This window comes from Ixodes scapularis, unplaced genomic scaffold (assembly GCF_016920785.2).
Source record: "Ixodes scapularis isolate PalLabHiFi unplaced genomic scaffold, ASM1692078v2 PGA_scaffold4__175_contigs__length_147842914, whole genome shotgun sequence".
In the NCBI taxonomy this organism is placed as follows: domain Eukaryota; kingdom Metazoa; phylum Arthropoda; class Arachnida; order Ixodida; family Ixodidae; genus Ixodes; species Ixodes scapularis.
The window spans coordinates 50,470,517-50,487,122 of record NW_024609879.1 but is presented as its reverse complement, the minus strand read 5'-3'; the positions used below and the strand labels follow the sequence as shown (position 1 = coordinate 50,487,122).

The 16,606-nt window shown below is 43.7% G+C and overlaps 1 protein-coding gene across 1 annotated transcript; it reads right to left on the bottom strand.

Moving 5' to 3' along the window:
• Positions 1-2,312: 2,312 nt before the first annotated feature.
• Positions 2,313-9,021, bottom strand: LOC8040726. Its single transcript, XM_029991817.2, has 2 exons — positions 8,856-9,021; positions 2,313-2,746 (listed from the first exon to the last, which is right to left on the bottom strand). The coding sequence occupies exons 1-2, from the start codon at positions 9,019-9,021 to the stop codon at positions 2,313-2,315; spliced, it is 600 nt and encodes a 199-aa protein (XP_029847677.2).
• Positions 9,022-16,606: the final 7,585 nt, after the last annotated feature.

The following is a 16,606-nucleotide window of genomic DNA, read 5'->3' as shown; positions in this document are numbered from 1 at the left end:
GTCGTGGTCATGTTGAAGCCGTGGCCTTTTGCCAACACTTTTATCTCGCAGGGGGAGAGTTGTCTTCAAGAGAGGTTCGTGACAAAACTGGCGGTGTCAGCGCCTCCCCTTTATGGGTCTTTTTTCCTTAGCTTAGAAAGCTTTCTTTTTTTAGATGCTTGTCATTTTTCTTTAGTAGCGGAGGCGATACTGGAAGCGAACGACCGGGGATGCGATATTCGAGCTGCCGACGCGTGAAGTACGGGTCCAGTTCTTTCCTCCTTAGGATGGAGTGGCATTCGTGAATCCTGGCGCTTACCAGCCGGTGCTCCGCCTGTGCCAAGATCTTGCTTCCCTCCTGGGTGTGTACGAGGCGCATGAGACGGAGGCTTTGGGGAATCACGTACAAGTCCTGGCAGGCCCTCGTGAGGTTAATATAGGTCTTGTAGGTAGCGATGCTGCGGGTGATGTTGACAAACCGCTTCGCTAGCTGGGCTGTCTCCGGCGCGAAGTCAATGAATGACTTGAAAGTAAACATCTCGACAGAAATCTGTCTGGTTTGGGGATCAATTACAAAAAAAAAACATGAAAACTCAAACCTAAGTTTAGAAACAAAGAGTTCACAACGTTTCGCGGTCGACTTGACTCTTCTTCAGGGGTGACTAAAAAAGGAATGGGACAGCGCGAGCGCCGACCTCCCCTTCCTCTTCTACCGAGGTGATGTTTTGTGAACGTGACGCAGGCCATAGACGTAAATAGATAGTAGGCGCCGGGAACCTGTTAATCTTACCCGGTGTGTTCTGGATATGCCACGACTCCGCAAACCACACAGATTTCTGTCGAAGATGCTTACTTTCAAGTGTTGCCGATGTTTTGTAATTGGGTGTGAAACATGCGGCCCGCGGGCACTTCCTGTGCGGAACAGGGACATGACACTGCGAGATGCGTTCAAGGCGGCAACCAGAGCGATGATGCCAGTTCTTTAAAAGCATTCTGATAGATATTGAAAACCCGCGCAGTTTCAATAAACATTTTTTGGGGGGCCGGCGTCATTTTGAGTTGTGCCCCACGGTTTTATATCCACACATCAAAGTCGCAGAAGTGCTTGCGTATACGCAAGCACGTATGCGATTTCGACGTTCGTCCAATCGTAGCAATAGCTACGATTGCACGAGCGACAACGTCTGGTATTATCTAAGCTCGCATTTGAACAATTTTCAGTCTTAACTCAATTTTATGCGAAATGTTTATGAAGGTCACATTCAAAGTAGCTAATTCTGGGTGACATGGAAAAAAAATCAAACAATATGTGGCTTTGTTCGAAATTTCCGTCTAATTGAATATTAGCACTCCGTTTACTGGGGAATATTTTGAAGATTACAAACCGGCATTGTGTCCGGGCACTTCACTGGCAGAGCAATATTTGTTCTCGCTTTGAGATCTTGCTACCTGGAAATATAGGCTGCTGATCCTCTATGATGGTCGCAACTCTACATTGCGCTTCTGTTTTCTGGCAGCACTGGGCGACCAAACAACAATACTGAGCAGCCTATAACAAGCGAAGGCAAAGTGTCTACTGGTGACTGTTAGTTCGAAGCTTGGCCGAGGCAAAGCGTTCCGTCTTTCCATCATCTCTGTCTACTTTTATTTATAAACCAACATGCTTCTTCTCAAAATGTATGTCACCATGGGCTTACCACTTAAACCCCGTAACAGCCCCCCCCCCCCCCCCACACACACACACGCACAACTCCACGTCCTCCGCCCTAAAGTCCCTCTACGTTTGGTGTCTTCCAGGTGTTCAAGAACTCATTTGACGCAGCGGCGAAGCAGCCCGGTCCGTAATAAACCAAACTTTATGTAATGGTGTCATTGTTCTGGCATCTCGGGGAAGGTGTCAAGCCGGACCGCAATGTCACAATGTACAAGTTAGCATATGCTCGCAGTCTAAATGTCTTTCAAAACGTCTAATTCTTTGCCGTCACAAAGCAGTCCTGTCCGCAATGAAACCACTTTTATATTGTAGTATCGTCGTTGTGCCTCGTTGAGGAGCGTGACAAGGGGAGACGCAATGAAGCAGGGGACCAATGTTCAGATGGTTTTACAGTGTAAGCTGTTCAAGAACTCTGCTTCCTCACTACTGCACATAAGTACGATCTGCGGTAAAGCAACTTTTGGAAGACGATGTTGACGTTCTGACCTGTTGAAGAATGCGACAGGGCGAACCGCAGTGCAACAGTGGACACGTTCGCAGACGAACGGAGCCTGCCATGTGTTCGAGAGCTTAAGATGTTCACGATAATGCAGCAACCCGGTCTCCGGGTAAGCGTCTTTTACATGATGACTTCGTCGTTCTGACTCGTCGAAGAGTGCGACAAGGTATTCCGGAGTCTAACGATGGAGTTGCGGAACGCCAACCAGCGGTTCCGCGCGTAGTCGTACAGCGTGACACGAAACATTCTGGAGCTAGCGTTGTACAGGACGAAGTTGATGGCGAAGTTGGTGTAGTACAAAATCATAAAGTATCGCTGAAGGATGTAAGCCAGGGAACCGGAGGCCGCCTCCACGGACTCGGCGTCGCCGAAATAGAGCAGGAAAACGTAGATTCGCAAGACGTAGCTGGGCAGGTTGAGCAAGATGAAGACCGTGGACACGAGCAGGAGCATTCGGGTCACGCTCATCTGCGTCACCGGCGTAATGACGTTGCTGCCGCTTTGGGTGGCGTGCAGAGTGCTGCCCGAGCCATTCTGCTTCGAAGGAAGGGGATCTGAAAAACCCAACGAAACACAGGAGTTTACAAGCATAGGCAAAAATGACGTCAGCGAAAATACCCAGGAACGTGGGCATTATACTTCGTTTCACTTAAAAAAAACCTACCGCAGCCAACACTACATTCTGATTGAGTCAATTAATCGACGACGAAAAAGCATAGGCACGGCGCCCGTTGGTTTGGCTAGGTGGCGCCAGCTACCGCCATTTACAAAGGGTATAGCCATTAAAATCTATCATCCAATCACTTTGGGTGTGTTTACCGTCACTGGCTAAATATATCGTGCACACACAAAAAAAGCGCAAGATTGTGGCGCATTCACTGTGCATGTAGGGTTTTGTAGGTGATAGTAACGCACAAACGCACATTGAGGTTTTGGCTGTTCATCATTTACTTAAATGGTTCTTAGCGTCGGTAGTGAAATGAAGTATAGACCAACTCGAGCCTCTGACGTCAAGACCACTGCGGTGGAGCTGTCGTCGGCACTACGCATGCGCAGACGCTTAGCCTCACGCAAATCTGGTTTCTGCGCACGCGCAATGGACACACCACGTGTGGGCCAACACCGGCTTGTTTGTAAACAATGTGTTGGTCTGTAGCACGGTGCCCGGATACTGATTTAAATCGAATGGCTCGGTGCCGTTCCTGGCATCCCGCAAAGAGTCCTGGATAATTGTAGCTCATTTTTTTTTAAGCGCGAAGCCTACGCGTGACGCAGCGCCCTTCAAGTTGGACAACGATTCGCACACGCCTCTTAATCAAATATTATGAATACTGAATGTAAATAAATTTGTTCTAAAACAAAGCGAAATCAAATTTCGGATGTTACATCCACGTTAGCGCAACTTTTGATTTTCACTGTTTCACATTGCCATCGTTGTAACAAAACAATATGCATCTTACCTTACCGAAATCAAAAGGGTTGTAGATGTTTTGAGCTCATGAAGAAATAGTTGGTGTGAAACCAGATCAGACGCCTTGCAAAAACGAAGAGATATGCTATCGTTTCTTCGTCTCATTTACATGAGATATAAAGACGTGAAATTCATTGGGTTTTTGTGGCACAGGAACAAGCATTTAAAAAGCTCGTGTTGCTCTTATAGTAAAAAAAGTGTGCGCCATTACCTCCTCGCCACCTATGAATAGTAAATACGTTCAATGATGTAACTATATATAAAGGTCAATAACAAAGGCCAATCGTTATCCACATTTTTCTTCGGGTACCTTCATGAATAGAAAAAAATGTGAGTGGTTATTTCGTTACGTGGTAGTACACCTTTCGAAAATTTATTTCCATGGGTGAACCTTTTATTGAGAGTGTGACCTACAGGCAACAGACCATATAATTTTTGTTTGTTTAATAGTTTCGGTCTCATCCCGTTTAATCGTAAAGATCGAAACTACAGCACCATCTAGTGAAAACATACGCAAGTAGTTGGCATAAAAAAGAAAAGAAAAAGACGTTTAGCGCGCAAATAATCGGCGTCTGAGAACGTCACTTCATTAGATTTCGAGCGAAAACTACGAATGCGTGTTTTTCTCTCGTCACTAATAATTTATACACACACATATTATTGACACATAATGGCGCACATATTATTGACATTTTATAGTGCTCCATAGGGGCAACGTTACTGGACGGGGTCAGTTTGGTAACTCAATCGGCATTCAGTGGAGGAGCGCGGGCCGCTACGGTAGAGGGCGAAACAGTGGTGCTTCCGTCGCAGTGAAATCGATCTACCGCGCGTCGTCTGCTGCACTTGCGCCGCCTGCATGGCCTGCTGCGGGCTCCACCAGATCCACCGCGGATTCTGCGGTAACGTGCGTCGATTTGGGAATGATCATCCGCTTTTCAGCTGTAAATCCATTTTTTTTTTAGAAATCAACAATTCGAGACGGTTGTTGTTGGGGTTTGACAGTTGAAATGAGTTCAAAAGGGCTTCCAGCACACATTTGGAAGTAATCAACATAACCCAAAGACAATCTCAATTCTTCGAAGGGTCATAACCATGACCGAGCAGTACTTTGACTCATATAGCTTGTCTCTGGCACGAGCTTTCCCATTGTGCTGACAACGAAAAGAGGATCCTTTATGGATGTGACAGCCCCCATCGCAGAAACTACGTCTTGCTTCTTCACGAGCTTGTAGAAAATTATGCGATCCTAGGGTGTCCTTTACGTTATGAGTTTTTGCACTAGCGACTGTGTTCCTGAAGTTCTGGAACACATGTCGGAAACGTCGGCACGCGTGTCTCTTCGGTTGCTGTCATCATCTGCTTCGGGTTCCCATGTAAGTATCACACCAGAGTAACAGAACTGGCTGCAACCTGAGTAAGGCTTCAGTCGAAGGGGGTATTTTGCTTGCTGATCTTCTTAGTTTGTTTCGAGAAATGTGCGGGGACATTCCGAAAAAGACGTCGAACAGTATGTTTTAATAACTGCTGGACCTTGGCCGTAAGAACCGCCTCCGCATCGTTGACGTGCGAGTAATGAGAGATTATTAATATCATCGGACGGAAAATGCAAATCGCACAGTCTAATTATGTGAGCGTAAACTTTTAAGAGATTGCGTTCTGCCAGTCTTTCAGGCGCACATCATCCTTCCGAGCACTGAAGATATAACACTTATCTTTACTTTTCGACGCTTGCGAGGTGTACCCGCTGCGACAGCCGGGAGCATGGCAGGTCGACATGCTGGCCGATTGATTGACAAACGACTCAAAGTGCTCGGCGCCAAAAAAAAAGAAAAAAAGTTACGCGCTTACGACAAGCCACGGATGACGCCAGCGAAGAAACCAGGAATACAACAACGAGCACAAGGCAACGCCGAGAATCAATCTTAGGGCTGCAGCAGCGCCACCTCTCGCGCGAGCTACGAAACGATGTCTAGCCGGGAAGAAAGTTTCCAAACTGACGCCCTTTCGTTGATAGAGGTTACGGACGAGAGCGACCTTCGGACTTTAGCCACCTTCGGACTTGATTTCAGCTCTGTTGTTTCATTTTATGTTGTTAAACATTAACATAGTAGAAAATAAATGTTTTGAGAATTGTTTTGTATATCTCGTTAACAAAGGCAACGAAGTGAAATCAGATGAACCGCGCTCATATATACAAGGAGAAAAACCGCCCGGACACTGACATTAGCGTCGTTCCTGTTCTTTATATATCGCGCTAAGGTCGCCTTAAAGGAGCACAGACAAGTAAACCCAAGGGCCGTATTTTTTTGTTTTTATTGTCTAAACGTCGATGGAAGTTGTATTTATAAAAACACAAGTAATACCAAAACGAAAAAAAAACTATTTCGCACGCGCGTACGCGCTATCTTTTCTCTTTGGCATTCTTCTCTGCCACTTCTTACATTCTCACTTCTTTATATTTGTGACGCAATCGATTATAGAATTTGGATGCTTTGTAAGCGTCATTTCTATATTATTAAATACCGGCACTAGCAAAACATGTTTTCAACGCAATTGCAATGTCAAAAATCGGAGACCGGAAGTGATATCGCCTACTGGCTTTTTATGCTTCCTCGGAGAACATGGCGGCGCTCAGCACCAGTAGCAGAGCGTGTAGGAGAGAGGAGGATCGGGGAGGGGGGAATCAAACGAAGTTCTCTTTGTGTTGCAGAATTACCTCTGGCTTTGGACGTTTTGCTTCGTGTAATGTGCCTTGTTGCGGCAAGTTCGTCGGAACGACAACACTGTCTCAACCGATGTATCATTTGAACTTGCGACGCTGTACAGACGCTTAGGCTGACCTCATAATCTTCGTCGACCCGTCGCGGTGCAGCTGGTTACGCCGCACAAGCGCGACCATGGTTCCTCACGTTCCTCACCAAAATCCACTACGCGTTCCATTTGACCTCTCGCCGTTTCAAAGAAGTTCAGATCGCTGAAAGGTCAATAAAAGAGCTTGAAACTCGAAGTAAAGCGTCGACTGCTCGCAGCGATTGGCGGTACGCACAGAGAAGGGCGGCTGACTGCGGACCAACAGGAGACTTCCGGTTGGGGAACTTCGGAGCCGGGAGATAAACTCGAGTTGCAGGACGACTGAATCTTTGACGTCACTCCACTGTCGCGGATCGCGCGAAAACTTTACATTCGGCTTTTGGAAATTGTTTCTTACTTCACAAATACTGAGTTCCCAAGCTTCGAATTTTGTGGGTAATTTCCTGGCATCGTTTTCGATTGTTTCGGATAATTAAAAAAATTAGTTGAATGTGTCAGTGCCTCTTTAACTTCGCCTGGCTGCAGTGTTAATGAATGGTAAAGTGTTGCAGTCGAATTTCGGCAAAATAAAAACGAACGAAAACAAATGTTTGATTACGCTGGCAACTCTGCATCACGTACAGCAACCTTGCGATAAAGAATAATTTTATTTATTCCTACAATTTGAAATACACGTATCCCATTAGATCCTGAACAAAAATCTTTTGGTGTTTGTTTTTATACACTATTGAGCTCATTAACGTACTGGTCCTACGCACTTTTAAAATTAAGTGAGAATTCACGAGTTCCTTTAGAGAGTCATTCTAGGTAATTTTTACTTTTAGTTTTCCAAACCTAAAAAAATGATCCAACAGAAATTTTTTGTAATGACATAAATAACAAGTTTATTAGGACCCTTATTTTCATTTATTACGTCTTTCTGCCATGCGTCTTATTCTTTTTATTTTTATTTACGTTTGCTTTTTGTTTACTTTTGCTTTTTTAGACCTTTAATTAACAGCGAAATCATAATTGCCTGGATGAGGCACTTGCGTAATGAAATCTACTTTCTAAATGAAAATCAGTTATTACATTTTACATTTACGACACGAAGTTGTCAAGTATATTATTTTGGGGGGAAACGTGCATGTCGATTCGCACGTGTCTTATTCAGGCAATAACAAAGTTATTTTAGTACATTTTTGCACTATTTTGAGGTACCAGAAAGTGACTTAATTAAAATACCCTTCTTCTGGATTTCACTGAGCATCCAGGGACTTTTCATCAACTTGGATTTACCCCAACGAGAGCACTAGCAGCCAATGAGACTTCACCTTGCTATGCCTGGTCGTGACAAAAAGAAGTGCATTTTTATATTTTCCAAAGAGGTGAAGACAGGTGTACTTAATTGAAAAATGGCGTAATTTGAAACTTTACTAAATGAGTGCTGAATGTTGGCATCCAAATCAGATTGAGCAAAGTAAACAAGTTATAAAAAAAAAATTCATAGTTTTCAAACAAGCGCTTGTGAACTTGGAAAAGTTCACTGCATTAGCAAAATTACCAGTGCAGACCGAAGTATCGCTTCAAACTTAGAGGAACGTGAGCCTAGGGCAGCACTATCGGCAAGTTATCGATTTGGCGATAATTGTTTGTGATCACAAGATGTTTCTCCAGAGAATTTTTATTGAAATTTGGCGTACGTCCTGGAAAGTGGAGGCGCACCTGATCCATCAGACGCAAATGTATTTCGTCCGTTGTATGAGTATTAGGTACGGGATTGTAACAAAAGGCACTTTGGGCAGATTTAACGTTTTGTTTAATGAGCAGTAAGTATACCTTGGTGAAACGTCGAAATAATTCATTTCCTTTCGTCATCGCACTTCCTCATAAACCAGTTTAAATCATATTGCACTAGGGAGAAAAACAGTACATTTTGATGCATTACTTTATGCCAACGTACGCGCTGAGTCTGTAATTGCAGACTTAAACAGGAATTTAAGTGCAGTAAATGAATTACGGCTACTAAAGTATTTGTAGTTGCAATATTTAAATGTGTAGAGTTTTCAGGTTTTCATTTAATTACGTTTAAGTTTCAATGTTTAAAAAATACATTCTACAATTACGAGTTTGTAATAATATTAAATATGATGAACTATTTTGAAGATTGTAGGTAAAACTGTATTCAAATTACAATTTTGAGGTACATGACACAAATATGTCCATCATGTTCAAAAACATGGTCAAATGTATCTACAAGTGATGTACTATCACTCTCTTCATTGCACATTTTTTTGCGAGGAAATTCCATCTTAGAATTCATATAAAATATACTGTAAGTTCGTAATCAATAACTTAAAAGCACACCTTTTTTTTCATAAGATGCGTGGGAGACTTACTTATAAACACCCTCATGGGGTATCCCTCCCTGCAGAAGGCTCTCTGCTGGCGATACCTGGCGTAGAAGAGGTAGATGGACCTGGCGATCATGAAGTTCATCACTGTCAGTAGCAGGAAGGGTACGATGAGCGTGAGCACCGTGTCGATGATGGTTATGTAGTACATGGCACTGAAAGGAAAAAATTACGCCGGTGGTGTAAGCTGTACTTTCGTCATTAGTTGGGTCTAACCTAAACTTATTGCCTTCAGCGGAAGTTCCAACTCTTGAAATTTTTTTTTCACTTCTGAGTGATGAAATAAATAATCCTATTACTTGTAGAAGCAAGCGCTTGGTTAGATAGGTTTCCCTTTTCGTCACCATTAATGATCTCTCAATGATCAAATCAAGTGGTCCTGAAACTTGTTGTCGCGGATCCAATGCACTACTTGGGTGCACTACCGCAATGCACTACCGCATCTAGCAAAAATGGAATAGGAAATGTTAGCCCTACAGAGAGCTTGGTGGCATTTTAGTTAAAAGCGGTGAAACATAATCCTTCAAGTACAAACCAAAAATCTTCCCCTCCCCCCCCCCAAAAAAAGGGAAGAAAAGTAATTGCTATCCTTAATAGCAAATGCGTTTTATTCGCCGAAATATATTTAAAAACCGGTAACTGTTCACTGCAACGTAAAATGGACCGAATAGCCTTAGGTCCATCAGAGTAGTACAAAGTGTATATAGTCATGGGGCACCAGATGAAGCACTTAAAAGCGTACTCAGGCCTTTTCTGCAGAGGCTCCAATTTGCATGAAAAGTGATATAACAGTCCAACAAACATGGCTGAAATAGCAATCCAAAGATTGGGCCAGAAGGAGGTGTTTTTGCGAAGTTATTCAATGTACGATTTTGTTATTTGCCCTGTTTTTTTATAGAGAAAGTCTCTACTGGCAGCAATGAAAAAGAGACATCAGGGAAAAGCAGGGGTTCACTCTTGGGGCTGTAGACTGTTCCCAACTGATTAGAAGTAGTTTGATGTTGTTAAAGAGATGCTGTGGAAACTCGTTCCAGCGCCGGTGCGTCAACACGAAACGAATGCACGGCACAGTCCGTTACTAGACTGCCCGCTCGACCTGCGAGCCTGCATTCCCCTGATGTCACGGCACTGAAAAACGCGATTATACTTGAATGTTGGCTTTGGTATCATTGTTACTGTGCCGATTCCACAATAACTATTAAGAATTTTGCGATACTAAATAGCATTCAGGAAAAGGTCAATGCCAGTGAGTCCGAAAATATAGTTAGATGGGGTTGCTGAAAAAAATCGCGGGTATACCCTTTTGAAAGCAAGACTCCCGGAGAATGCAAACCTACCACCTTAAAGATAGTAAGCCTAGTGTTCTATCGACTGAACAATTCAAAAATTCTGTTCGCTCTCATGTGCGAAAGAAAACTCTTGGGGAGGAGGACAGACCGTGACGCCCTAAGCGGTTAACTTTAGAACTTCAGGTATGGGGACAACAAATACAATAACTCAGCGCTCGGATGACATAACCGAACGCGGCGTCAGCGCTCGGCTGGAGTTCGTTCTCTCCGGTGAGGGGGAGGAGGGGCTAATTTGTTACACCTCCGGCCTGCATGAACAATGCAGCATGCACGGTACCCAGCTCAGCACAAAAGAGAAAGTGGGTCAAGCTCGTATTCTCTGACAACTACTTTCGGGAGAGATCCGGCAATTAACGTCACTTCGTCGACAGTTAGTATGTTTTTACATTACACTGCGCCTCGCCCTCCTGCCGCACTGCGCCATCTCACGACGTTCGTTAGAAATAGGAGCGAATCTTCGACACGCTCCGTAGCGAGGTGGCGCCGTTCAGAACCCTCTTGTTCCTTCCACCAGGGCCATGTTTCTTACAAAGGAGACAGCTGCAGAATTTATGCGAGCATATTAAAAAAGTAGGAGCCCTGTAGACGAACGCAGATGAGTGCAAGGCTTCTCACATATTCTGTGCTTGAAATTTTTCGTTGGCATGGTCAAGCTTGCATAAATGAGCTTCTCTTAGTGTTGTTCATGTTCCTCAAAAAAGAAACGAAAGCTCGTTCCTCGTTCCCTCTGATTTTCGGAACGCGTTCCGGTTACGAGTTTCATATCTGGAAAGGCACTCGTTCCCGTTACAGTTAAAAAATGGAATGTATCGTTAAATATCTGTTACATTTGTATTTTGATAATTACCGTATTTAGTTGAATCAAGCAAAATTTTCTTTTATTATCTCTCCCATCAAAGGGCAACATATGAATTGGAATGCAGTGACTTGGGGGCATCAGGAGGAGGCAAGCGCAAGCAGGGTTTAATTTGTTGATATATTTACCTTTAAAATATCAACTTTCAATCGTATTTTGTGGTGGGCGGTTCAGACGAGCCAAATGTACTGTTGCTCCACATTGCACGAGCATTTTACAAACTCACAGGTTTCAATCTAATAAAGACCCTTGCTCGAACTTAACAACTGTTGCTTCTCGATGTTGCTGTCTTCAAGGCGAGCAAATGAAGAAAAGTGTAGTGCTTTCGGAGGTCAGTCTCGAAAACTACCAGTCTTTCTTCGTGAAGGTTGGATTTCTTGTTCCGTTTGAAGGTGGGGGACGAGGGGAGAAGAAAGAAAGATTAATTTTTGTGTATATTTTAAGTGACCATTATTCAGGATACAAGGACACGTTCGATGTCAGGTAACCCGTACTTTTGTTATAACTGTAGGTCTATCCGTGGAAGTTCAGTGATGGCTGTAGTTGGCCTTATATTTCTGGATGTATGAAGATTCGTGGAATCAAAGAAAATAGCCGAGTTGTAAATGTCCACTTTTCTGTGTTTTCCCTTCAACTAAAATTTTTCCTTTTTATACCGCAGGCTCGGGCACTGACAAAATACAAATATCCACTAGCTCTTCTGCACCCGACTGTTACCAAGCGAGGAACACACAAAATAAACCCTAAGATAAGTAAGCAAAAAGTTAACGAGATCCTGCGCTTCGTAAAGATATTCCTTTTATACTTTTAGAAGTTTCTTCTCAGAAATAAAATAAAAGTTACCCCACTGAACGAAAAAAAGGAACGCCGTTCCTTTTTCTGTTCCAGAAAAAATGTAACGCGTTCCCATTCTATTTCCGCCGATGCAAAATGAAAGGGTGGCATTTCCTTCGTTCCCCCTAAAAGGAACGCGTTCCAGGAATGCCGTTCCTTGGAACGCCGTTCTGTACAACAATGGTTTCTATTCACCTACCCGAAAGGCGGAATACGAAAAACGCCAAAATCATACGTGTTTATACACACCAAAACTATAAGAGCTGTCGGAAATGCAATCGAGGCATGTTTCTGAATGCGGATTGATGGCCGAGTGCGTTAACTCGCCGCGGCTTTGAGGAGAGGGATCTAAATCTCAGCCGCAAATACCAGGCAACATTTGTTCAGTCCACAACCCTTACCCTTTTTATCTGGATGAACGGTTGTGAGTCACTTCTGCTGGATGTACTATCGCCTACAATATTCGTGACTCCAGCGAGCTATAGGGGGCGCCACCACCAAATAAGAATGGCGGCTGGGAACTGGCCGGGTCGCCCGAACGGGTGGCGCATTCAATTTAACACATTTACTTTTGTTCAATGCCATATTTTACAGGTATTTGAACTGCGATAGTTAAGTGCAGCCGGCGCATATAAACTTGCAGAGCATAGTTTTGTTTTTTCTGTGCTTTTCTTCTTTTCATCTGAAACTTTTGTTGCTGAGATTTCGTTGAAAACCAAAATTATGGGCTCCGGAGAGACGATAATAGACTCTAATCACTTTTGATCAGCTAAGGCAAGCGTTGATGACTGCAGACTTGTTCCACCGAGGTTAAATTTAGGCTAACTCGCATGCCTCGACCATGCCACTTATGTGTCCGCAAAATTGAGCTTTTGTGAGTATCCGCGTTTAAATAACAGATCGAGTCGTCTGTTCAGTCAACAACACAGGCTGCAGAAATATTTCTAAAGTTAAGCAACCGCTTCTTGAGCCAAGGAGCATGTTAACCCACTGGCGCCCCACTAAGCAGCTCATTTTCGTATTTCAATTCAGGTTTTAGTATAAAGCGAGAAGTCATTTTGACGAATATGCGCGTTATGTACTATTTTACGTACTATGTCCCACCAAAGCGATATTAGTATATTCTTTGGGTTGAAATATTGCCTCGCGCGGTGCTGACGAAGTAGGCAGCGCGCCCGCGTGGACCACGCGAAGGGCTACGGTTCGATTCCAGGCAGCGGACGTACATTTTTATTATCTCTATAAACTCGCGCATTCTAGTAAATACGAGAACCCTGTTGCGTATTCGAGGTCTCAATGTTCTAGGCGCCGAATGTTCCAGAAGCCCACGCGTGTACATAATGGGCTCCGCGGGGCGAGCAGTACTCAGTCTCGCCCTAGCGCTCGATCCTGCTGTTTCACCGACATCGGCACCTGCGACGCTAACCTTTCTCTATTTTGTTTTGGGCACACGTTCGCCGCATTAAACGTTTAGTTTCTTCAGTAATTCGCCGCCTCATCATATGTCATTCGTGACAATATTAGCTTCGGTGACAATACTAGCTATTGGTGAACTGCTGAATAAAAGTATATTTGACAGAAAAAGAGATACTACTTAAAATCAACCAAATGGTTATAGCCGGAAGCATGGAGATGGATCCGGACAAACTAAAGAGAGTCTTCATCGAAGATTCACGCAGACCGACAAAACATAACCTTTCTTGGTCAGAGAATTAGTGCCTGAAAAGACTTAGTGAAAGGGCAGATTAAATTATTAAACCTGCAGACAAGGGCGGCTCCATAGTTGTTATGAACAGTCAAGATTATCTTGATGAGGGCTTTCGGCAATTGAATGACGCATCATTTTACCACGAACTACCGACAGACCCTACACAAAATCTTGAAACGGCCATCATAAAGAAATCAGTAGTTCTAAAGAAAAGTGGCAAAATAACCAAAGAGGTTCTTAACGCTACGAAACCATCCCACTCCAAACCCGGTCGCCTTTTATGTCCTTCCTAAAATACAAAAATCAATAACCCCGGGTGACCCATAGTGTCAGGAATAGGTACAGTCGCTGAATGCATCTCGAGTCTTGTCGATACACTGATCAAGGACATTCCTCCAACCTTCCCTTCATTTGTTAAGGACACCAGCCACTTCCTGCAGAAAATTGCCTCGCTAGACATTCCGGGTAACGCTTTTCTCGTAAATCTTGATGTGACTTCGCTATATACAAATATACCCCACAGTGACGGAATTGCGGCAGTGATCGAAGCGTACGAACACGCTCATCACACACTTGACATCGAGAGGGACGTCCCTTTGATTCTGATGAAACTGGTTTTGGAGAACAATCACATTATATTCGAGAATAGGCAATTCCTGCAGACCAACAGAACCGCTATGGGTACTAAGATGGCGCTAAATTACGCTAACTTATTTATGTCACAACTGAAACCACCTTTCTCGCCGAACGCCCCACTCAGCCGCTGTGTTACACAAGATACATCAACGACATATTCATCATCTGGGCCGGTACTGAAGAAGAACTCATGAAATTCATCGCCGCTTTCAATTGTAGCTCACTCATCGAAAAAATTTACTCACTGCGTATCACAAAAGTGCATAAACTTCCTGGATGTAAATGTGAAAATTGCTAATAACAAATTAAGTACGAAACTTTACAGAAAACCTACCGATTGACAGCAATACCTCCATTTCAACAGTGCCATCCTCGGCACTGTAAGACTAGTCTGCCGTACTCTCAACCGCACAGATTTAAGCGCATATGCTCATACAACAACAACATTGAACAAAACGCTCAGGAACTGAAACGCGTACTAAACCAGCAGAGGTATCCAGCAACTGTAATCGATGACGCTATAAGCAAGTCAAGAAACCTCGACTGCTCAGACATCATTGGCAACCGAAATTAGCGTTCTCAAGAAAGCAGACAGTTTAACCTTACTTTGACCTATACAGGCAATCTTCCAAACATCAACAACATACTGAGCAACAATTGCAATCTTCTGTCACACACCGACCGCCTCAAAGAAACCTTTCCCGCCTCTCCTCGGGTTGTCTATCAACGCGGCAGAAATCTCCGGGACGTCGTAGTAAAATCAAAAACTACCACTCCCGCAAGCCTAGGTTGCCGACCATGCCGGAAGCCCAGGTGAAAAATATGCAATCGCATATCAGAAACAAAGAACGCCACGAGCACAAATTCAGAGTTTACGTGGAACATAAGGGGTAGCTGCGATAGCGGCACGTCAAACGTGATTTATCTCCTGCACTGTAACAAACAGTACGTCGGACAGACTAATCTGGCTTTCAGACTACGCTTATACAACCACAAATGTCACGCACAGACACTCCCCAACGTTCCGCTGTCAAAGCACATGTCTCTTTCTAATCACTCAATCAGGCACATTTCTGTTGTAATTTTGGAATCAGGCTTCAGCACAAGAATTGAAAGAGAGCAAAAAGATTCATATTCTATTTATAAGTTTAAAACCTTCAACCAGGGCATTAATGAAAGTCCGGGAAGGCTGTTTAGTTTGCAGCTGGGTCGTTGGAGAGCTGATTCTCTCCGTCCTTGGGCTTCTCGGGATGCACACGCTGAAGACACTAGGAGATCTTCTAACTTAACAATCGATATTTAAACCACGTTGTAATACTTTTAAGTCCGAAGAGAACCTCCAGAAAGAATAACAGCGGCTCAAGTGGTTAATCTCAGACAGGCATTGACTGTTACATCCTACCACTCCTCATTCAAGGAAAAACCCCCCAAAGTTTTAATCCACCTCAAACTTCGATCTTCTAGCGCAAAGGAATGTCTCGGGATTTGGGCGCGTCGCTGGTCACGTGTGACTTATATCTCCTTTGAAGACGAGCTACCCCTTCCCAACCAGAAACTTTCAAACACATTTTGTTTAGTGCGAGCGTAGATATTCTCTCCTGCAACTTTTTTTCTCTTCTTTTTTTTTTTTTTCATTTGCAAGTTTTGGTTTCCTTTTCCTTTCTGTGTGAGCTACTATCTGTTTTGAAAACGTTGTTTCCATTTCCTACTGCACTTTACTCCCACTAATTTCTTCTTAGGGGTATATAAACATTCACGGGCTGTACACTCGCTACCTGATGAAGAGCGGTCCCCGCTCGAAACGTCGTAATAAACTTCGAAATAGTAACTCCGACAGTACGCATCTTCGACTTATTCACTTTTCCCGGTCCATTGTTTTTAAATTTACCTTACTTCACACACACACACACACATATATATATATATATATATATATATATATATATATATATATACAACCACAAATGTCACGCATATATATATATATATGAACGAATATGTGCAGATGAATGGACCGTACTTAATCCAATGAATCAAAGAATCAAAGTTTCCAGGAACCCGCCGAAAGCCAAAAATGGGCGGAGCAAGGATTTGAACTCTCGGCCTCCCAATGTCCGGTCGGGTGTGCTAACCACTACACCACTCCACCTTGGCTTTCTGGCGTTTCCTACTTGTCTTATTAATGCACAAGAAACGAAATGTATCCAATCGGAGGTGTTCTGTAAAGAAACGCCGCCGCGTGGAACGCGGTACGACGTTAGTGTCACGTGGTACGAGCTCGTTTGTGCTCTAGAAATGCTCCCACTGTTTGTCTCGCCTCGTGAATGGCGCCGTTTCTAAAACCGCGTCGCCA